Here is a 23,601-nt window from a genome sequence, read left to right as displayed (position 1 = left end):
TTTTTTGTCAATTATATGACAATGAACTGCAGTAACTTTGTGCGAAGTTTGTGCTTGTCGTCCCTGGCATGTGAACAGAGTCAAAAAATGTAGCGCTGGTAAAAACACAGCAGATCAGACACCATGCAAGGAGCAGGAGAGTTGATGTTTTGTGTATAAGCCCTTCAGGAATGAGGGGGAAGGGGGCTGAGAGATCAATAGGAGGGTAGGGGCTGGGGGAGGGTAGGTGGGATGGCAATAGGTGGATGTAGATGGGAGATGATTGCAATAGGTCATGTGGAGGTTTGAGCAGATAGGTGGGAAGGAAGATGCATTGGTAGGTCAGCTCAAGAGGGCATTGTGGGGTTGGATCTGGGATGAGGTGGGGCAGTTGGGGAGATATAGAAACTGGTAAAATCAATGTTGACGCTGTGTGGTTGTAGGGTCCCAAGGTGCAAGATGAGGCATTCTTCCTCCAGTTGGCAGGTGACTTTGATTTGGCAGTGGAGGAGGGCCAGGATTTGCATGTCCTTGGGGAGTGAGAGAGGGAGTTGAAGCGGTTGGCCATATGGTAGTGGGATTGTTTGGTGTGCGTGACAAGAGATGTTCCCTGAGCAACTCCATGAGTTGGCGCGTGGTCTCCCTGAGTTTGAGGAGACCACATTGAGAGCAACAGATCGAATAAATGAGATGAGTTTACCAATTTCCATTTCTCCCCACCCTCCCACCTCATCCTAGATCCAAACTTCCAACTTGGCACTGCCCTGTTGACCTGACCTACCTGCCCATCTTCCTTCCCACCTATTTCGTCTACCCTCCCCACTGATCCATTGTAATCACCTCTCACCTGCAACCATCTAACGCCATCCCACGTACCTTCACCCCAGTCCCACACCCACCCCCACACCTCTATTTATCTCTCAGGCCTCTTCCCCCTCCATATTCTCGATCAAAGCTTATGCATGAATCATCGACTCTCCTGTTTGTTGGATGCTGCCTGGCCTGTTGTGTTTTTTTTCCAGTGAGACACGTTTGACTCTGTTTACACCTCCACGCTGCCCGGTTCTACTTTTACCCAAAGCCTGACAGCACCGGTCGAATGATTGTCTCCACCTGCTCCTGCCCCACCGAATTCATCTCATATCTTAACTCAACCAGTCTTCCCTCCTCCACTCTCACTCGTTTGGTGGAACTGGTCCTCACCTTCAACATCTTCTCCTTCGAATCCCCCTACTCCTACAGACGAGAGGTAGCCACGGGCACCCGTATATGCCTGCCTCTTCATAGGATACATGGAACAGTCCCTCCTCCGTAAATACACCGGCACCATCCCCCACCTTTTTCTCCACTACATTGATGACTGTGTCAGTGCCACCTTGTGCTCCCACGAGGAGGTTGAGCAGTTCATCAATTTCACCAACACCTTCCATCCTGACCTCAAGTTCAGATGGACCATCTCCCTCCCCTTTCTGCACCCTTCTGGCGACTGAGTTAACACAGACATCTATTTCAAACCCACCAACTCCCACAGCAAACTTGACTCCACCTCTTCCCAACCCCTCTCCCCAGTAAAAATGCGAACCCTTACTCTAAATTCCTCAGCCTCCGCCATATCTGTTCCCAGGTGGAGCATTTCCACTCCAGAACATCCTAGATGTCCCCCTGTTTCAAGGACTACAATTTCTTCTCCCACATGATCAGCAATACCCTCCTCCACTTTGTGCACCTCTGACCTCGAACCCCTCCCTGCCCCCGACCACAACAAGGATAGAATCCCTGTGTCCTCACATTCTATCCAACAAATTTCTAGATACAGCCCAAAAGATCATTTCAAATATGGCAGGAATTTTCCTGCACACTCACCCACCTCATTTACTGTATCTGTTGCTCTCTGTGGTCTCCTCTATGTCGGGGAGACTGAGCGCCAACTGGCAGAGTGGCTCAGGGATCATCTCTGGTCCGTGCACACCAAACAACCATACCACCTTGCAGTCAACCACTTCAACACCCCCCTCATCCTCTCCCAAGGACATGCAAATCCTGGCCTTTCTCTACCGCCACATCAAAGCCACCTGCCAATTGGAGGAAGAACATTTCATCTTCCGCCTCTGGACCCTAAAGTTGCACAGCATCAACAATGACTTCACCAATTTCGATTTTCCCCCCCAACCCCCATTCTCATTCCAGATCCAACCCTCCAAGTCCACACTGCCCTCTTGACCTGACCTACCTGTCCATCTTCTATCCCACCTATCCATTCTACCTCCCCACTGACCTATCACAATTACCTCCTACCTGCATCCATCTACTGCCATCTCACCTACTTTCCCCTACCCCCCCATTTATCTCTCAGCTCCCTTGCCCTCCAAATTCTTGCTGAAGGGTTTATGCCCAAACTGTTGACTCTCCTGCTCCTCGGATGCTGCCTGACCTGCTATGCTTTTTCCAACAACGCACCTTTTGACTCTGACTCTCCAGCATCTGCAGTCCTTACTTTCTCCTTGATTTACGAACAGATTGGCACTTTAATCTGAGAGTCATATTTCAGCTGCAAAAATTTGATTAAATTTTACTTCAGTAACCATTAAGATTTGAAATAGCTGTAAAGCTCATTCAACCCATGGGAGTTTATGTATCCAGGAAGAAGTACATGACTCTGATCGTGCCCATCTCGATTTTGAATGCAAGGTGTGCAATATTTTATCAAAAGCTCACTTCCAAGTTTTGACTACTGTATATGTCAGCGAATACTCTCACTTTTTAAAAAAAAGACAGCTGCCGTTTTGAATTGGTACTGCTTTCATTGTCTAAAATAAATCATGATTAACTTTTCCACACTATTTACCTATGACAAACAAATTCTCTACAGTTACCTATCAGTCATCATCTACTTAGGTTGAAAAGTCCAAGTTCCATCAGGTTTTTCTGATACCTTAACATCACAAGATTGAGTTGTATGTATGACGAGAAAAAGAAATAAGCAATGAATATTGTAACAGAACTGGTTCAGTTCCGTGATCCTGTCAACTGAATTATCTATTTTGCTTTTAATATTTTTGCATATCAAAACATTACCAGCTTATATCCAGTGAAAATGTAATCAGAAAGTTTCATTTGAAATTGTGATAGGAATGGAACGACTTCCAGATTTCTTGTTTTAACTTGTGCCATTTTTTTCAGAATCCATCTACAGAAGAGGTGCGCGGCGTTGGAGAAAGTTGTACTGTGTAAATGGACATACTTTCCAAGCCAAAAGATTCAATAGGGTGAGGAGAACTGTTGCGTTTTTTTTCTCCACAAAAAAAGCTGTGTTCATCAAGTTTAGTTAGATAATGTGACTTTTTTTCCAATCTTATTCAGGGGCTTTGGAGCTGGGTTTAACCTGGATCTTTGCTGGTTCTCAGAGTTTACTATGTGATGAAATCAGTTTGGTTCAGCGGCAATAAATGCCAATCAGGAGCAGCTACAAACTGTTGGAATCAGAATTAAAAGACCACACATAAGAACTAATTAGGTTCCATATGGGGAATTCTCTGTGTGGATTATTTCAGAAAATAATACTGAGACATGTCCAGGAGTCGAACTTGCCGATCAAACCACAATTCTTTGCTTTATGTGCGCTCTTGTGGGCTTGTATGGGGTTGCAGTTCAATACTTCCTACTAAATGTGTCATTGTTTATATCATAACTACAGCAACCTGCATACATTAAATGGCTTGAGTGAGTCAGCGGGTTCCATGAAATCTTTGTTCATGCATAATGACTGCTGTACACATTTTCGGCTGAGTGGAAGACTGCGAGAGCGTAGAAATCACTGAGACTTCACAGTTGGGAAAATAGGATGAGTCTAGTTGCAAATAGGTGTGCTGCTCATGTGGGCTACATTTTGATCTGTTACCAGGAACTTGTTTAGATCTTCTTTTCGCTCTCCCTCTCTCCCAACCTCCAAACAATGGCCTATATTTCTAGTCTTTTAAAAACCATGTACAATAATTAAAGTTACTGTTTGAAAACTTATTTTGGAGTATGAGTAATAACATTTATTGTCGTTTTAATAAAACTTGGTAGCTAAGGTGCTCTGTTTGTGCTGAACATGAAATACTTCCTTTGTTTTTTTGTTCTGTCTCCTTCAGCGAGCACATTGTGCATTTTGTACTGATCGGATCTGGGGCCTTGGCCGTCAAGGCTATAAATGCATCAACTGCAAGCTTCTCGTCCATAAGAAATGTCACAAATTGGTTACAATTGAATGTGGACGTCATGCTGTAAGTCTTTCTCCATTATTCTTCAACTCCAGGCTCTGCCTGCTTATGGAGGAGAAAATAGTTCAGTTGAAAAAATTGTATTGACAGGGATGTGTGCACTCTTAAACGGTAACAATTTCATTTTGGAAAGACATTTGTCAGAACTATTAATGATTTTTGAATCTGTTATTACTAACAAGTAACTCCATTGGATTTTAACTCCAGAAAATCAGCTCCAGCAAAAAATCATTTTTGTTAGTTGTGATTTATGTTATAATTTTTAGAACTTCATTATGTAGGATATTTGTTCAAAGAAACTGTCTGGATAGATAACAATGTTGAGTGCTCTGGATTATTCAGCAGAGAAATTGTTTTCTGCCTACTTTACCAATTATTTTGAACATCTTAAACATCTCATTTACATCATCCCTCAATCTACTGTATTCGAGGAAATTGAAGTGTAGTTTATGCAATCTGCCCTCCTAATTTAATGCTTTACCCTAGTAATATTCCAGAGAATCTGCTCAATGACCACTCCTAGGCGAATATAGTCTTGGAGTTGTCTGTCTTTTTACTAGTTTCTCCATGATCTTGTGTTGAATTTAGTTGTTCCATTCTATAATTTATTCTTAATTTTCTTTGTAATTAACTTTTATCCTCAAATTATGAAGTCTGATGCAAGGTATCTATTTAGTAAATCTGCCATTTTCTGAGTGTTAGTTACATTGTCATCTGTGTTTGCAATGATGTTGTCAACATGCTGCAAGGGACAGAACGTCTCACAGGCAAGCTCAATCCTGTGCTCACGCAGCATCTCTGAAATAGGTATCTTTATGAAAACTAAATGTTATTGCAGGGTGAAAACTTTAGTTTGATACTGCATGCAGTAGAACTCAAGAAAACAGATATTAAAATATGCACAAAATAGCGAATTCCTTCCAACCATTTTGCCGATTGCGCAATGCCATAATTCAAGGAAATGTCAAATGTTGTTTTATTCCTAAAGTAATGCAAGTCTAAAGAAAACCTTCAAATTAAGACTTAGTGATCTGACATCATGGATCAGGTTTAAGTTTCAGCACTCTTGATGTGATTCTTGTGGAATAGGAAACGAAAATGTTGGAATGATGCTGGGTGTCTGTGTGTGTGCGAGTGAGTAAGAAGGAGAAAGAATGAACCTCCGTGTTAAATACTCCAGATTAAATATTCTCCCAAAAATGATTGTGCTCTGAAGAAAGAGCTTTATACTTTTGAGTGAACACATTTAAAAATATGGCCTGTCCATTTAATTGAAATTCTAGAGTGTAATGTAAAGCCTGTGAGGTTAATGGGATGCTACTTGGAATGGAATGTACAAGTGTTTGGGGCTCACCAACACAGAAGGTATTGCAGGAGGAATGCTTGCTGTTGCCTTCCATTGTGCTATACCTGGAAGGTGTGCAATGGCAAAAATGGCTGCAAGAGCATTGAATAGGCAGGATAAGTGACTTGACCTGTGAGGGAGGAAGCTGCAGCACATATTCTTCCTGGCCATCCTACAGCATTGACTGTCTGTTACACCTCCCTGACATATCTTCCTATGTGGATAGAGGGATGGGAGGTACAGAGGGGCAATGGTTTCACTAAGATACAGTGCCATGTGTAGGTTTTTCAGTAGGTGTTCAGCCAGAACTCCATCCATTGAGTGTTGTGCCTCATCATGAACTGCTGGTGGATGATATAAAAATGCATTTTGAGTCCACATGGAGAAGCTCTCAAATGTGAAAGAAAGTAAACATGATGAACCTTTATGGATAATCTACTAGTTACAGAAAATTCACTATCACCCTGACCACTAAAATGCCCTCTAAGTTTCCTTTTTTCTCCTTCCCATTGTATTTCAGTTTACACTTTCTACAGTTTGGCTGGTGGGGACCTGCTCTGCTCAGGAGCCTGTTGGCCTTGCAGTTTTGGTAGGGTGACCCTTGGAGTGCTTGAGTGAACACGCAGTCCTCTGCATACATTGATAAAGTCTGTGGTGGTAATGGCATCCTCATTTAGGTTGGCTGCTGAGTTCTTGACTGTGGACCAGTCCACTGACTCTAAATAGTCACGTAGGAGCTCAACTGTTATGTCAGACCAGCACTGTACAGTTTTCTGTACCAGATCCTCACGCTTCAAACCCTCACACTTGTAAACCAGCACAAGGAGCAGAGTCTTACAATCTGATTTTCCAAAGCTTGGGTGGAGGATGGAGTGTTGGGTGGCTTTGATGGTTGAGTAGCAATGGTCAAAGGTATTTAGGCCTCTGATGTGATAGGAAATGTGAGGATAGTATCTTGATGTCAACTCTTGAGGTTGGCCTGGTTGAAGTCACTGGCAGTGGTGAAGGTGGTCTCAGGATATTCCATCTCAAGGCTACTTGTGGAGGTGTATAAGTGTGCTCTTAATGTCCATGTGGAGAGAGATGTAAACTGCTGTCAGGATAGTAAGGGCGAACTCCTGCGGCAGGGAGCAGGGACAGCACTTCGCTTACAGGGCTTTGATAGTTGAGTAGCAATGGTCAAAGTTATTTAGGCCTCTGATGTGATAGGAGATGTGAGAATGGTATCTTGGTGTCTTAGTGGTAAGGGTGAAAGTGAATTTTCTGTAATTAGTAGCTTGTCCAGAAATGTTAATAATGTTTACTTCCTTTCACGTTTGAGACTTTCTCTATGTGGACTCTAAATGCATTTTTATACCATCCAGCAGCAGTTCATGGCCAGGCGCAGCACTCAGTGGATGGAGTTCTGGCTAAACACCTACCGAAAACATGCACATGGCACTTGATCTTTACACCTCTTTACCTCCCATCCCTCTATTTGGATGCAGCCCCTGGTGGTTGATATTACTGTGTTATCTCCTGTCTGCGTCATTTCTTCATCTGCAGAACTCTTGCAATGAGGTGCTTACAAGTTTGTGTACTCACAATCTCTGTCAATAATTCCCATCAACGTTTCTAAATTTGGCTGGTAGTAAGTCCAAGATGCAATTAGACAAAGCTACCCCTGCGGCCTCAGTACTCTCATTCTCGGAGGTTCAAGAGGTATTTCTTAGAAGACTTTTGCAAGACTGAAGAAAGAAAAGACATCAAAACCAGTGATTGGAAGTTGTGTGCAATGGTATGATGGGAGAATGGTACGTGAGTGGTACATATAAGTTTGGAGGGACATAGATTGTCTCCACATCCCTGCATGAGCAGTCCCAGTCTTCTCTTGTGAAGGGGTGAAGACATGTGTTGGGCAACCCTCCACCAGTGCAGACTCATTCTACCCTGTTATGGGCTGTATTCAGAATGAAGAAGAGGGCAGGAATGAATGAGATGACAGTAGATAGCAGAGCTGTTTGTCCTTGCTTATGTGAGGGCAAGGTGGTGAGATATTACACAATAAAACTGAGGCAGCAGTCCATAGGTATTGCAGGACGAGTGGTATGGGAAGTTGAGGAGTTAGAGTGGATGAGGGAATATGTCGCAGGCAGCTGTGTGCAGTGACATTAATAGATTGTGAAAAGTGAGACACCCTAGTAGAGCAGAGAAGGTCATTCACATTCTTTCTACACTGCTAGCTGTTCTTCTGCATCCTGGCGATAGCACTGACTTGGGTGGCAACCTCAGACCAGGCTGGCATAGTATAATGTTACAGTTCTTCTGTCAGTTCTCCAAGAAGACAACATCTCTTCAGTTCACAACCCTGTCCACTTGGATTCTACACTGTAGAATCTACACTGTTGGCTAAGAAACATGATGCTATCTTCCTGGCAAGTTCTGTCTGTCAATAAACAAGGAAGCTTTAAAATGTCATATCTGGGTACACAGCGGTGCTTTAAAGATGACATGAACACCCGGGATGCCGGTCTTTAGACAGATATGTTGAGTGACGAGTTGCTTTAGGAGCTGCATGTGGTAGGATGGAACAGAAATCAGTTGCAAGATTTGTGATAGGGGCTTAGTAGTCAATCATTGAGGCAGATTTGGAATATTGGGTCAAGAAAATGTATGAGGCATGATGGCACAAAACTTGTCGCAACTTAACTTATCCAAATAAAAATTATCATCTATTTACAAGACTTTTGCCATGTTTAGCACTTGGTTCCTTTTTAAAAAGAGATTTTTTTTGGAATGTATGTTGACTGTTTTCTGTTTTACAGATCAGCACACATACTTCTCATTATCCTTGGGGAAGTGGTGATCAGGTATGAGTGTGAATCTGGGTCAGTTTGCGAATATTACTAAATTATCATCTTGCATTTAAATTTGCATATTGTTTCACAGCTGACAATCTTAATGTTATGCTTTGGTTTAGGAGCATATGATTCCAGGTGCTGAAAATGCAGAAAGTATTGCCCCAGGTAAGGAGGGTCTCTATTTTTAATGTTACTATTTTAGATGATTTAACTTGCTGCCTGGCATCTGTGCTGTTTTAAATTCAGAGGGCAAAGCAAAAATACCGGTCGGGTGGAACTTTGCCTAAGAAGCACTTACACACTCCAACTTTCTCCACTCGTTCGTGAAGTCTTGTGATGGTTCATAGGAGATAGACCTTGAGTATCTCCTGTAAGGTCATTTAATTAGACGATAAAAGTAGGCTGTTTGATGATTCAGGAGCTTCATCAAAGAGCTGAATCCTATTCTCACCTCGACAGCCATACTTTGCAGCATGGATAATTAGATAACTGTTGGGAGCAGAAAACCTGAATGGATTTCTCCTTCTACCTCATTGTTCCTCCTTTTCACAACGTCCAATGTTAGTGTGCCTAACTCGGTGTGAATTATACTGAATCTGCAAGTTTCTTGATTACAGAATTCAGCACTGCATTAAGCAATGTATTTCTCGCAAACACCTTTATCATGATCATTAATGCCAATTTTTCCAGTAGATGGAAAGTACAGAATGTAAAGAAATTAAAACCATTTTCAGTGTGTGAGAGCTCCATCTGGCTGAATGCTACTCACCTCACTGACTGATTCCCTGGCACCCTTCTGCTCTCTGTTCCTGCATCGAGGTCCAACCCATTCACTACAATGCTTAGAGTACCATCACAAACAGAAGAGGTAGGTTGTGGCCTAGTGGCATTATTGCTAACCTATTAATCTAGGATAGTGCCCTGACAACTAGGTTTCAAATCCTGCAATGGGAGATGGTGAAATTTTTTTCAATAAAAATCTAGGATTAAGTGTCTAATAATAACCACTAAACTGTTGCCAATGGTTGGAAAAATCTATCTGATTCACTTTGGAGAGGAAAATTTCCTGTCCTTAATTGGTCTGACCTACATGTGACTCCAGGCTTGCTGCTTTCAGTTTGATTCTTAATTTCCCTCTGAGGCAATTAGGGATTGGTAACAAACGTTGGCCCAACCTGTGACATTCATGAATGAATTAAAAACAACACACAATTGGTGGAGAAGGAAGAAATCGATTAACTATTTGAAAAGTGGAACATTTTAAAAATGTAGGGAAATGTAATAATTTGGTCATGCTTTGAGTTGCAGGAGGATTGATGGGCCAAATGGCCCCTCACACTTGCTTAATTAGGGTGTGGGGTCTGCTGATCAGTATAACTTTTGACGGATAATCCTCTGAGTTTGAATGTGTGATTATCTATGAAGGACCAACTTTTATATGTGTTGATATTTCATAAATAATCTGGCCTTCAGTTTTGCTGTAAAATAACACAATATATGGCCATTTGAAAAAACATCTTATAAACTGGGCACTGGTTACAGGAATTCCGGACAGTAAACGTCATTGGAAATTGTATGTGGATAAAGTTTTAATAACTAATACACCTAAAGTGTATATTTAATAGTACAGGGAGATATTGGAGTTGAGTTAGCACTGGTTAAGTGTTCACTTCAAAAATTGAAATTGCTAGAGAAACTCAGGTCTAGAGTCACCTGTGGAAAGAAAACAGAGTTGTCACTTTGTGCAATAACACCGTTTTGATTCAAGTGTTTGCATGCTTTGCTTTTGTCCTGTTGAGAGCGCATGGGATTGGGGATCATTTATTAACATGGTTGGGTTGATGAACAGATTTTTAAAAAATAATGATTCAAGATGATTGAGGTGTAATACAATGTTGTAAGGAACAGTGCTTGGGCCTTCGCATTTACAATTTGCATTACTGATATGAATAAGGTGATAAAGTACAATATAATTAAGTTTGTTGATACAAGGTTAAGTGAGAAAGCAGGAGAATGAAAAGAGACTGCAAAAGCAAAAGCAAAAAGGTGGTTTGATTGATTGGGTAAGCAAGTATTAGATGGGGTAATATGTGAAATTATCTGCATTAGTTGAAGAATGTAAATGCAGATTTTTTTTACATGATCCTTGCAGACAGGTTCCAAAATTAAATTAAGGCAATGTATGTTAGCCTTCATTGCAGTGGATTAGAGTTTGGAATGGAGAAGTCTCATTGCTGTTGTGTCACAACAGCCACTCTCAGACAACAACTCACCAGGACAAAGGACCCGATACCCAGCAGCAGCAAAACCAACGTAGTTTACAAAATCCCATGCAAGGACTGCACAAAACACTACATAGGACAAACAGGAAGACAGCTAACAACCCGCATCCATGAACACCAACTGGCCACGAAATGACACGACCAGCTATCCCTAGTAGCCACACACTCAGATGACAAACAACATGAATTCGATTGGGACAACACCACTATTATAGGACAGGCCAAACAGAGAACAGCCAGGGAATTCCTAGAAGCATGGCACTCATTCACGAATTCGATCAACAGACACATTGACCTAGACCCTATATACCAGCCACTGCAGCAGATAGCTACTGACAACCGGAAGCGGCAGATTCAAACCACTATAAATGCCGGAGGAATCAGCACAGAAGCGCTTCACAGGAGGCTCCCAAGCACTGAAGATGTCACCTAGAAAGGGGACGAAACGTTTGCAAGAAAAACTCCCAGCTCGGCGAACAGAACCACAACATCTGAAATGTTGAGAGTGCCTGCCTCCTCCACACTCTCAGGCAGCAATATTTCTGCCACCCTCTGGGTGAAAAGAAAATTTTCCTTAGGCCTTTTCTCAATCACTTACTCTTCACTTAAACTTGTACCTGCTGGTCTTAAACACATCTGCCTTGAGAAAAGAGTCTCACGATCTACTATGTCAAATCCTTTCATAATTTTGTATATCTCAATTGGATCCACTTTCAACCTCCTCTGTTCCAGGGAAAAGAAACCTAGCATATCAAGTTTCTTCTCATAAGTGAGACCTTCCATCCCAGGCAACATCGTGGTGAATTTGTAGTGTAATTACGTCCTTCAGAAAGTGTGCCAACCAGAACCGCACAGAGTATTCCATCCGTGGCTGAACCAATGTTTTACGGAGTTGTAACATGATTTTGTTGTTCCCATATTCTATGTCCTGGCTAATGAAAGCAAGCATCTGTTTGCCTCCTTCACCACCCTGTCTGTCTCTTCCTGGCACCTTCTGGGGTTTATGGATTGGTTCCTCACGTACTCGCTAGCATTCTACCATTCATTCTGTATATCCTTCCCTTATTATACTTCCCAATATGCATCATCTCATACTTATTGGGATTAACTTCCACCTGCCATTGCTCTGCCAAATTTAGCTGCTGAACAATATCAGACTCTAGCTGAACACTATCCTCCTCACTAGCAACAAAACCATCAATTTTTGTCAGCTGCAAACTTACTAATTATACCTATTACATTCAAATTCAAGTTGTTAATGTACGTACCAAACAGCAAGGTAGCCAGCACTGATCCCTGTGGTCCATTGCTGGTCAAAGACTTCCAATTACAAAAATAACCCTCCACAATCACCCTATGCCTCCTATATGCAAGCCAGCATTTGATCTAGTTTGCCAATTTGCCTTAGATCCCATGAGCTCTTCGCTTTTGGACTAGCCTTCCATGTGGGATCTTGTCAAAGGCCTTAGTGATGTCCAAGTAAGCAACAACAGCTGCAGTACCATCATCAATTTATTTAATAAATCTTTCAAAAAAACAATTAATTTTGTCAGGCAAGATCCTTCTCTAACATATTTGCGCTGACTCTTCCTGATCAACCCCCTGCCTTTCCAAGTATTGATTAAACATGTCCCTTAAAATTTTTTTTGAAGAACTACGCCAGCAATCTTCTGCCTTGCTTTGTGTAACAAACTAGGATATATTTCATCAGGTCGTTGGGACTTATGCATCTTCAAAACATCTAATACCTGCCCCTTTAGATATTTTAAAAAAACAGCATGGGCTCCACATTGTTTAAAACTTCTTTAATGTCATGTAAAAATGTATTACAAATGTTTGCACATCTTCAATCTTCATGGTTAGGATGAGCCACACTTAAGTTTAGTGCTTTCTATTCTTTAATTAGCTTCATGATTCACGTAATTTCTTCATGTGCTGAAGTTGAGAATTCTTATTGTTTGAGTGTTAATCAATGCATTGTCTTACGAATGTATTTTTATAAAGTCAATTATTTCAAGATTTTAATGTTCAAGTCATGGCAGCATTCTGCAATACTCCACATCTCGGGTGCATGAAGAGGTTGAAACAAAAGTGAACAAGGTTTAATTTTGAACACATTCCTTGATCATAGAATGACCATTTTGGTAGTCTTCTCAGCTAATTGTGATTGAAATCATCTGTTATTCTACCACAGCGGTGAAACTTTAAAAATTAAATCCTCCTTGAGATTTGGGAAAAATAATGCCAATATTTTTGAGCAATCTCTCCAGTAAATATTAATAAGGAATAAAGATCTAATTTTCTAGCAGTCTAATGCCTAACAAAGAATATATCTTCCTCTATGCTCCTTGCAGTTATTCCGTACAAATCTTCCAGCCAAGAAAACCTGGATCATGTTGGTGAGGAAAAAGAGGTATGAAACAAAAATCTGTTTGTTGGTTGTTAATATTCTAAAATACAATATTAAGGAGGAAGACTTAGGTTCCCTTTGCAATATTTTGAATAGGTCTGAGTGTGACAGGGGAGTGATGGGACATATCGTATGATCACAAAGAAAGATGCTGGTATTCAGTATAATTTTGCTGCACTATTCTAAATTTTTATGAATTATTTTTGTTTAATTTCCAAGTGGAGGGATTCAGTGCAGTTATTAACATCAAGAAATTACTGAAACTAGCTTAAGGTTAAAGGGAAGATTTTTAGTGCTCAAAATTGTGGCATTTTGACAGAATATGGGATCATAAACAGTTTTCATTAGATATGCCTGCCAATTCTATAGTGTATATATGTGCAAATAGAACTACTCTGTCACTCTCTCATGAATTAAATTCAACTATACTTTCTGACCGCCCATTCCAACCCTGATCACACCACTTCCCTACGTCTAACAAAAATGTCTTCATGTCTGTTACTCTATTGACATTAACCTTAAATCAGGCACTATAATCAGAATCATTTACAATTTTGAGCACCTCCATCAAATATTGTGTTCTTTTTTGCTGTAAGGAGACCCACCTACTTTTTTTTAGTTTCTCAACATAGCAGAAATGGATTGGATGAAACTCTTTCTGCTGGCAGGTAATCAGTAATTGGAGGCCATAGAACATATAATATTAAGTACAGTGTAGGAGCTGCACCTTCAACGCACCATTTCTCCATCAACCATGATGCCATTCTAAACTAATTCCATCTAATTAACCTTCATCCGTATCTCACCCTGTTCGTGTGTCTGTGTAAGTGCTTGTTAAATGTTGGAAAGGGCGTTTTGTGATCAGTGTGAATATGGGGCTGCCTGCAGTGCTTTCTCTTGAATTGACCAGCTGCCTTCAACTTAATCAGATCATTGTTCTGATCCATTTTGATGCATTTTAATCTCATCTGATATTGTCATGCTATTTTTCTGAACAGGCCATGAGCAGCAGGGAAAGTGGAAAAGTTCCCACCAGTTTAGGTGTTCCAGATTTCGATCTAATCCGTGTCATTGGAAGAGGTAGTTATGCTAAAGTCCTCCTCGTTCGACTGAAGAAGACAGAGCGCATTTATGCAATGAAAGTTGTGAAGAAGGAACTGGTTAATGATGATGAGGTGAGGAGCATTTAATCACATTGCAGTTATTAGATTCTGAAATTGTAAAAATTGTGGACCTGGGAATTGATAATCATTTGGAAGCTGAATCTTAAGAGGATTTCTTATGGAAATTTAAAAACTCTTTTAAAGATTTTAAAAATCTTTATGAAATAAAGTTTTTGTAAATTCAGTTACTTGAGAATGCCATAGAAGCAAAGAAAAAAGATCTTTTGCACTTCCCTTGGGTTCAGTTTTTGAGAAAGATCAAAATCACCAAGGACATTGTGACCACATGCTCAGTACATGCCTGCAGAGCAGAAAAGCATTGTGTTTCCTGACAACATTTTAGCAATGGGAAAGTTTTTATACAGATATCTTGTACTGAGATTGACTAATCTTGTGTTGCTTCTTTTAATTATGGTTTGGAAGGAATCTAATTTTTTGACTGAAGGACAAGCTGTTGAATCATTTTGGCATGGAATCTAACATTGTAGCATTTTTGACCATGTGATATTGACTACAAACAAAGCTAAAGTTACTGTGCAGCCTGCTATAGGAATGAGCTTTAGATTTTCATTTTAAAAGTAAGGTTCTCTTTCCTGCTATGGTATTCATTTGTAGTAGACATAGAATGTGCAGTTCCCATTGTAAGTCTTGGCTACTTTAATCCAGTTCTTGTGAGGAAATACTGTGTAGTTAAGATGCACTGTTTGTTGATGGCTTCCTTGAATCTGTTCTTTTCCAAATTCTAACCAGCCATTTATGCAAACATCTTCCCTATTTGAAATCAACATGAAAAAGTTGGGGGGTGGATGTGGGAATATGAAAAGTTCTGATCATTTTAGTTGTTTTATGTAGCACTTGAAGAATCAGCATAGTCTCTTAACCTGTTGTAATATAGTTTAGAAAATGTTAGCTTAACTTGAAATAAGTGATCGTATCCATGTCGGGTGGTCATTATTTCTAAGTGAACTTGAACTTTTAAGAGATGCGTTGTGAAACATTCTTTCTTGATGTTAAAAGTTGATCATGGTTACAAAAGTAATTAGAAAAAAAAAGTCTTGACTGTTCTCTTTCAAGAGGTGCTACGGGTTTCAGACAAAAGTTGGAAAGTGTTTGCTATTACTTTTGAAACAAAGTTTTTAAACTTGTTTGTCTGTAGAACTCAATGTCTGCAGGCATGATCCTGTGGCAGTGATCACATGCCTAACCTTGTGTTTATGTTGGAGGTGGACAATGGACTCTGGCAATTGTGTCAAATAGAAAAAATTATCTTTCACAAATGTTTAAATAAATGAAAGTATTTATTGAGAGTTATTTTTAGTGATGGCTTTACCATATTCACCTTTTGTGGGATATTATTAATTTATTTTCTCTTTGTATTTGATTTTATACTGTAATTTGTAGGGGTTTGAACAATTTATTTGTGTACCTTGAGCAATATCTGTCATTTGATGTTTGCATATGAGTGTTTCAATGCATTTAATTTTAGTGTGGTATATAAATAATTTTTGATTCCAGTAACTCTGCAATAACTCTGTTTTTGGAGGAAAGAGGCAAAAGTTGTAAAAACTTTGAAGTAAAATATGTATTTTGTCTGATCTAAAGTTTTATTAATCCTTTTCATTTTGACAGGATATCGATTGGGTACAGACAGAAAAGCATGTGTTCGAACAAGCATCAAATCATCCTTTCCTTGTAGGATTGCACTCATGCTTCCAGACCGAGAGCAGGTGGGATGAAATCTCAATCAATCTTTGTATGTGTGCCTTACTAAAGAAAGCTTGTAAATTAAAGATTCTTGTCACTATTTGCTGTAGTACACTGGTGATGTGTACAATAGGTTTTCTAGATCACCAAAGCATTATTGACATAGGATTTCTTTCTTTGTCACAAGTAATCGCAGAAATAAATTTACACTGCTCATTTTTATCTTTCCTGTTAACTCATTCTACAGATGCATTGCAGAGAAGGTTTAAACTACATAGAACACATCATCTATGGTATCTCTGTGACTGATACAGTGAATAGTCTTGTATAATCCAGTATGCTTAAAATCCTTGCTTTGGGAAGAAACTGGTGATCTGAGTTGTAGTCTCTAAGCAGTTTGAAACAGTGCACATTGTAACCATATCTGGTGTCCCTTTTAAAGATTTATTCTCCAAGATGCCCAATTGTACAAAGTTACACAGAGTAATTCTATTTTTAACAAGCAAAGGGAAAAAAAATTGCTGTGGAACTTGGAACCTTTGTACTGTTTGGGGTAATACTTCCTGATTTTCTCAAGTAGCTCTTGTGCTTCTGGGGTGATGTTGAGACAAAGAAGGAATCTTGAATTGCTGTCAGTGAGTTGACCCAGGTGGAATTGGCAACTCTCAATTTCTTTGAGATGGGGTAAGTGTTTCCACTCCTGAAAATTACCTGTTGGAAAATATACCCATGGACATGTTTACACAAGGATGTTGCCAGGGTTGGAGGTTTTGAGCTATAGGGAGAGGCTGAACAGGCTGGAGCTGTTTTCCCTGGAGCATCGGAGGCTGAGGGGTGACCTTATAGAGGTTTACAAAATTATGAGGGGTATGGATAGGATAAATAAACAAAGTCTTTTCCCTGGGTTGGGTGAAGTCCAGAACTAGAGGGCATAGGTTTAGGGTGAGAGGGGAAAATACTAAAGGGACCTAAGGGGCAACTCTTTCTCAGAGGGTGGCGCATGTATGGAATGAGCTGCCAGAGAGGAAATGGTGGAGGCTGGTACAATTGCAACATTTAAAAGGCATTTGGGTATATGAGTAGGAAGGGTTTGGAGGGATATGGGATAGGTGCTGGCAGGTGGGACTAGATTGGGTTGGGATATCTGGTTGGCTTAGACGAGTTGGACCGAAGGGGCTGTTTCCATGCTGTACATCTCTATGACTCTATGTTTAGTGAGCGCAGTATTGTACTTGGTTGTTATATATCTGCTAATCAAGTATACAATTGTTTGGCATCTAACTTTACATGTGTAATGGCCATTTGGAGCACGTGTCAGGGTTGGCTGGCATTTCCGAATGCATTCCTTGGCATGGTATATTGATTTTAGCAGAGAAAAGCACTGGGAAGGTCATTGATATTTTTTAAAGTTGTTGTCGCACTATTCTTTATGCAAGTCCTTTCTTGTTCTTTATTTGCTTTGCAGGCAAGAGAATATGCAAATGATTTAACTACTGCTAAATTGTCTGCTGACAGCGGTAATAGCTATCTAATAATTCCCAGCCCCCAATCTATCTTCCTTTGATGAGTTTAACTATTTATTTTTGCTTGGTTTGTCAAAAAAGAAGCTCCAGTGATTGATTTCGTTTAAAAGGATTTTCATGCCAAGATTATTGCTGTCTCTAGTGTTGCACTGTGGAAAACAAAATTGCAGGAATGACTTCACACAAATTTCAAACCTTTGGGTAAATATTTTAATGAGTTCATTTTCAGATTCCTTTCAACTTCCATTAACCTCACCACAGTTTTGAATCCTTAAATAAATAATGTATTCCTTCCAAGTTGTTCTTCTGGAAGAAGCATCTCTTTAGAAAATGTGAAATTAAAGGTTTTGTTGATTCAGTGAATAAAAGTTATAGATTTTTAATGGCTGATTTACATTTATTGGTTACAGGCTATTTTTCGTCATAGAATATGTGAATGGTGGAGATTTGATGTTTCATATGCAGAGACAACGTAAGCTTCCAGAAGAGCATGCCAGGTTAGAGAAATTGGGCTTCTGCTTGTTTTACAGATAATGAAATCTGAAAATTGGTGATGCCAAAGGGACTTGTATCACATGATGTTGATGTGCAAGTGTTCTTCAAAATGTATATCTGGTAGAATGTTTGAGTCAGAAAGCCTGAGATTGTCTGTATCTCTTGCAGTCTTCCTCCTTTTCTCTGCCTTTACTTGGCACCCCATTGCTGGAATTCTTTTTCCAGTCCCTGTGCCCCATTGGTCTACTGTCTAACTGTCCTATCTGATCTTACCTTGACCTCTTCCAGGTTTTTACCTGGCAAATATCGTGGCAGGGAAACTGCTCTGGCACTGAAATAGATCCATATCTGGGTTCATTTCCAGAAGTGAAACTTTTTATCTGCTGGTAAAAAAGATTTCCATTACAGTGTTTCTTTAATTCCATTCCAGCCTATTACTTAACTGTGTATCCTATTTTTAATTTTTAAATGGACATGATGCATTGTGGCATGTCTTCATTTGTAATGTTCGTTGTTTCAAAATGCAGTTTGTCTGTTACAAGCTCAGCAGTTTGTGTTTTGCAAACATTGTTTTCTGACGCCAGCTGTTTTATCAAGTGTCACTGTATTCGATTTATAAACTGACAGCGCAAATGAGCACTTGGGACTTTTTAACTAATAGATCTAATTGACATCCAAAATACCATTCTGCAGTACTCCAAAGCTGAAAAACATAGGATTGATACAGGTAAATCAAGGATTGGTAGTTACCTGTAATAGAGAAGCCATGACTTGGTGGTGTCGGTATTGGACTCGGGTGGACAAAGTTAAAAATCTCACAACACCAGGTTATAATCCAGAGAATAGTCCAGGTTATAGTCCAGAGAAATAGAGAAGGTTATTAAAAACAAAAGATCCAGTGATTGTTGGAGGTGTGAAGACTGTGGGGTTAGGGCATGCAGATTTGAGGTTCTGTGAAAGAATAAATTGAACACTATTTATTTTGACACACTGAAAGAAAAGGGGTGACAGTGTCACCGACCCGCCGAAGCGCAACCCACCCATACCCTTACATTACCCCTTACCTAGCACTACGGGCAATTTAGCATGGCCAATTCACCTAACCCGCACATCTTTGGACTGTGGGAGGAAACCGGAGCACCCGGAGGAAACCCATGCAGACACGGGGAGAACGTGCAAACTCCACACAGTCAGTCGCCTGAGTCGGGAATTGAACCCGGGTCTACAGGCGCTGTGAGGCAGCAGTGCTAACCACTGTGCCACCGTGCTGCCCACATGTACCTGATTACTTTTTCACAGTACATGTGTTTTTATTTTGTTCACATTTTTACAAGAGATTTGAATTTTTTTCATTTGTGATAGATTTTATTCTTCAGAGATCAGTCTGGCCTTAAACTATCTTCATGAACATGGGATCATTTACCGAGATTTGAAACTGGATAATGTCTTGCTGGACTCTGAAGGACATATTAAACTAACAGACTACGGAATGTGTAAGGTAAGTTGCCATTGATGTAAAAGCTGCCTTTGATAGTCCTAGACATTGCTGATCTTACATCTCTGGTAGTATGTATAGTTTTGATCACTTTAATTATCATACCTAAATTGGAGACTGATACCTGAGATTAATGTTTGTCTTAGAAGGAAAGATTGAACAGGTTGCGCCTGTCTTCACTGGAGAATAGAAGGATGAGATGTGATCTTATTGAAATATGCAATATTCTGAGGAGCTTTGAAATGGTGGCTACTGAGAAGACATTTTCCTTTATGGGGATGTAGTTTCAAAGTAAGGGTTTCTTTTTTAAGATATGGACATGGAGGAATTTCTCCTCTTGAGACTCCTTACTATTTGGAATTTTGTTTCACAGTGAGCCGTACAGTGCTTATATTGAATATGTTCAAGGGCTCCGTTATAAACTTTTGACAAGAGGGCAGCCAGGAAAGTGGAGTTGAAACCACAGTCAGATCAACAGTGATATTATAATTGTTTTGTAATCAACCTGTTCAGAGATACTGTTACACGCCTCTACATCAGATGAAACCTGTACCAGCACCTTTTCACCCAGATAAAGGCACCACTGTGTCACAAGAACTCACAATCATAATTGTACTGACTTGTATAGTTTGTTCTTACATTTGTTCTTGAAATGTGACTGGCTGACAAATTAAGTATTCCTTATCCGTTCATAATTGCCTGTGAGAAGGTGATGGTGAACTGTCTTTGATTTTTAAAAAATACTAGATGATGTGTTAGTAGTGAGCAAATGGCATTGGGTCAAAAGATATAGGCATGATATTGTACTGCTAAAGTACAAGTGATGTAGGTACATGTGAGGTGTTGTTTGAAAGAGAAAAGGAAGTTCACAATAATCAGACAATCCAAAGATATAAATACATTATCTAAGAAAAGCATTAACTTTCTTAGGATGAAAAAACCATTCACAAAGACATCGAGCTAATTCAGAAATATATTAATATCAAAGAGGTTCTTCAGATTCTTGGATCCTTTTAAGTTTTTTTAATAAATGGAACACCAGAAATGGAGAAGCAATATAATTCTTTTGCAAAATAAGTTACATGAGATTCTCTTCTGGCCTTTCAGTTTCAAATGCTTCATTGTCATTTCTGTGGTTACAATTCTGGTAATTTCTCTCTTCCTCTTGTAACTGAGCTACATTTTGACATAGAAGCATAGAACATAGAAAATTCAAGCGAGAGTTGACCAATCAACCTTTGGACCTGCTCCACCATTCAGTATGATAAGTTCCCCATTCCTGCTATCTCCCCATACCCTTTGAATCATTTAGCCCCAAAAACTATAAGTTTTGAAAGCATTCAGTGTTTTGGCTTCAATCATTTTTTATGGCAGAACATTCCTCAGGCACACCAGTCTGGATGAAGAAATTTCTGCGCAACTCAGTCTTAAAAGGAGTATAAACCACAGGCTGAGAGCCCTGATTTTGGACCCCCCAGCCATCGGGGGAACAACTTTCTTCTGTTTATACTGTCTAGTTTTACACATTTTGATGAGCATCCCGTCATTCCAGTGAATGTAGTCCTAATCCATCTGTCTCTTTCCATGTCAGTCCTGCTAACCAAGGAATCAGTCTGATAAATCATTACTCCCTTCACAGCCAGGACATCCTTACTTTGAAAAGGAGACCAAAACTGCACACAGTACTCTGTGGTTTTACTAAGGCCCAAAGCAATTGCAGCAAGACCTCCCTGCTTCTCTGCTTGAGACTTTTCACTATGAAGGCTAACATACCATTTGCTCCTCAACCACCTGTTGCATCTGCATGCTTACTTTCAGCAACTGGTGTAAAAGGACACCCCGATTTCAATGTACCACCTTCTTGCCCAATCTATCACCATTCAGGTCATCTGCCTTTCTGTTTTTGTAACTAAAGTGGAAGACCTCTCGTTTATGCATCTTCCATGCATTTGCCCACTCACTTATCTCTACATCCTTCTTTTGGTTCATGCTCCCACCCAGCTTTATGGAGAGCAAGGAGATGAATTTATACTTTAATCAGTTTTCATTGATCTTTTCTTTTCAAGGTAAGAAAAGAGGAAGTTTTTGAAAGTTTTGACCCACCAGCAGCAAAGGGATGGAAATATGTTTTCAAGTCAAGATAATTCGTGATTTTCTGGCGGCAGTGTTCCTATACTCGTTTCCCTTGACCTTCTGGGTGATAGAAGTTGTGGGTTTAGAAAGTGACTGAAGGCACGTTGACAATCTTCTGCAGTGCCTCTGGTGGATGGCATATGCTGCCTCCATTTAGATTCAGATAATGAAAGTGTGAATGTTTAATATTATAATTGGGCTGCTGAATGGTGTTGAGCTTTAACTATTGGAAATACAGTTAATAAGGTGAGTAAAGATTATCATCCATCCCAGTCCAGACTTGTGTTTTGTAGGTTGTGGATAAGTTTTGTGGAGTCAGGAATTGCGTTACTTGCTGGAGGATTCCCATGCCTTTGGCCTGCTTTCATAACTAGAGAATTTACTTTTTCTGATCCTGTTAACTTTGTGGTTGACTTATGGATAGTAATGTTGCTTGGCACTTGTGTCGAGTTGGTCTCTAACATTCTTTTGTTAATCCTCGTCCTTTTATTGTGAAGGAGCATTGGTAGTCGTCCAAGAGTCATCTCGAACCTTGCATTTTAGTTGAAGAAAGAGCCGAGGATAGAGCAACGTTTTAAAATTTTCTTTTTGGCCAGATTTTATGATAGGTTCTCCAGAAAAATGTTTTAAACCCTATGTGGTATTTATTGCATTCTCATCTTCAAAGAATTTACGGAGATTGGTGAATTTAACCAACAGCTTGTTTGTCACCATATATTCTCTTGAATTATTATTGAAATTAATTTTTTGCTTTACTGACAGGAAGGCCTGAGGCCTGGAGACACAACCAGCACATTCTGTGGTACTCCCAATTACATTGCTCCAGAAATTCTGAGAGGAGAGGATTATGGTAATATTGCTGGGTATCTTATTCTAAACTTCCAACTATTGAAAATCTAGTTTCTATGTTGAGAATCAGTTAGTGGGTGGAGGGATAGATTGAGAGTACTATAATCAAGGCTTTCTGTAGTAACCCACCTCCACTATGTGACAAGTCTAAACTGATCTAGTTTCATGTGTTTTCAATTGAACAATCCATAGAGATTTTCTGGGAGCAATTAGTCTTCCAATCATGGCATTAGAAGATCGTAAGGGAAGGGAGAATTTTTATTTGTGCCTTAAAAGAGCAAAATGGCCAACACGTGGTTATAAATGACAAAGATATCAATAATTGAATTAAACTGATTCTGTACAATCCCTATTAATACTTCAATCTTAGTTGGGATTATTTGGACCTCATAAACTGTTGTCAATAGGGCTTCCTAGACCTTTTGTGAGTATTTGTAGTGCAAGTCTGAAACGTAACATTTCAAAGGCTGTTCTTGATATTTTTAACCAACATGTCCTGATATAAGACACCTCTGGAGCAGGTGGGACTTGAACCCAGGCTTTCTGGATCAAAGAAAGAGAGAAGACCATTCTAAGCTTATTTTTTTAAATAAAAATCCAAAACTTTTCTGTTATTTACCCTGTATTGCCTTATTCGGTACAGAAGTTTGGTGTTCTACTGGATGTAAACTGGCATTTTAGTTTGCGTGGCATAATCCTTTAACATTAAAAATCCCCTCCAATCCCTATTCACCTATTGTGTTGAAAATCATTTGACCCCAGCAACAATGTTTTTGATGTTCAAAAAAACTGTATTCTTGATCCCTGCCCTGTTCTCTTAATTCCTCTACATGCATTCTGTAACCATCTAGCAAACCTCTTTTTCAATGTTGGTATGATCTGCTTTGGTAGTGTGAGGATCTATTCCTCAAAATCATTTTTCAGAATATGTTTGATATGTGTAAAGCAGTGAGTAATGAAATTCTGCAATGCATTTCCTGAAAGGTGGTAGGCATTTTCAGAAGTAATTTTTGAAAGGGAATTGAATGTTTTCTTGAAAAGAAAAGCCTGAGGGGACAGGGCTATTTTGGAGAAGAGGTAGGTGCAGGACCAAATGTGTCAAAAAGTTGGCACAGGTAAAA

The 23,601-nt window shown here is 39.8% G+C and overlaps 1 protein-coding gene across 1 annotated transcript in view; it reads left to right on the top strand.

Moving 5' to 3' along the window:
• The window catches only part of prkci (protein kinase C, iota), a 141,726-nt gene that overhangs the window by 92,313 nt on the left and 25,812 nt on the right, over positions 1–23,601 (top strand). Inside the window, exons 5-14 of the mRNA XM_060834588.1 lie at positions 3,160–3,245; positions 4,113–4,244; positions 8,391–8,435; positions 8,546–8,591; positions 13,063–13,121; positions 14,117–14,293; positions 15,911–16,008; positions 17,919–18,005; positions 19,366–19,501; positions 22,394–22,481. Coding sequence (XP_060690571.1) covers positions 3,160–3,245; positions 4,113–4,244; positions 8,391–8,435; positions 8,546–8,591; positions 13,063–13,121; positions 14,117–14,293; positions 15,911–16,008; positions 17,919–18,005; positions 19,366–19,501; positions 22,394–22,481 — 954 coding nt within the window. The remainder of the gene's footprint in view (positions 1–3,159; positions 3,246–4,112; positions 4,245–8,390; positions 8,436–8,545; positions 8,592–13,062; positions 13,122–14,116; positions 14,294–15,910; positions 16,009–17,918; positions 18,006–19,365; positions 19,502–22,393; positions 22,482–23,601) is intronic.

This window comes from Hemiscyllium ocellatum, chromosome 13, assembly GCF_020745735.1.
Source record: "Hemiscyllium ocellatum isolate sHemOce1 chromosome 13, sHemOce1.pat.X.cur, whole genome shotgun sequence".
Lineage (NCBI taxonomy): Eukaryota > Metazoa > Chordata > Chondrichthyes > Orectolobiformes > Hemiscylliidae > Hemiscyllium > Hemiscyllium ocellatum.
This window is presented reverse-complemented; position numbering and strand designations above follow the sequence as displayed.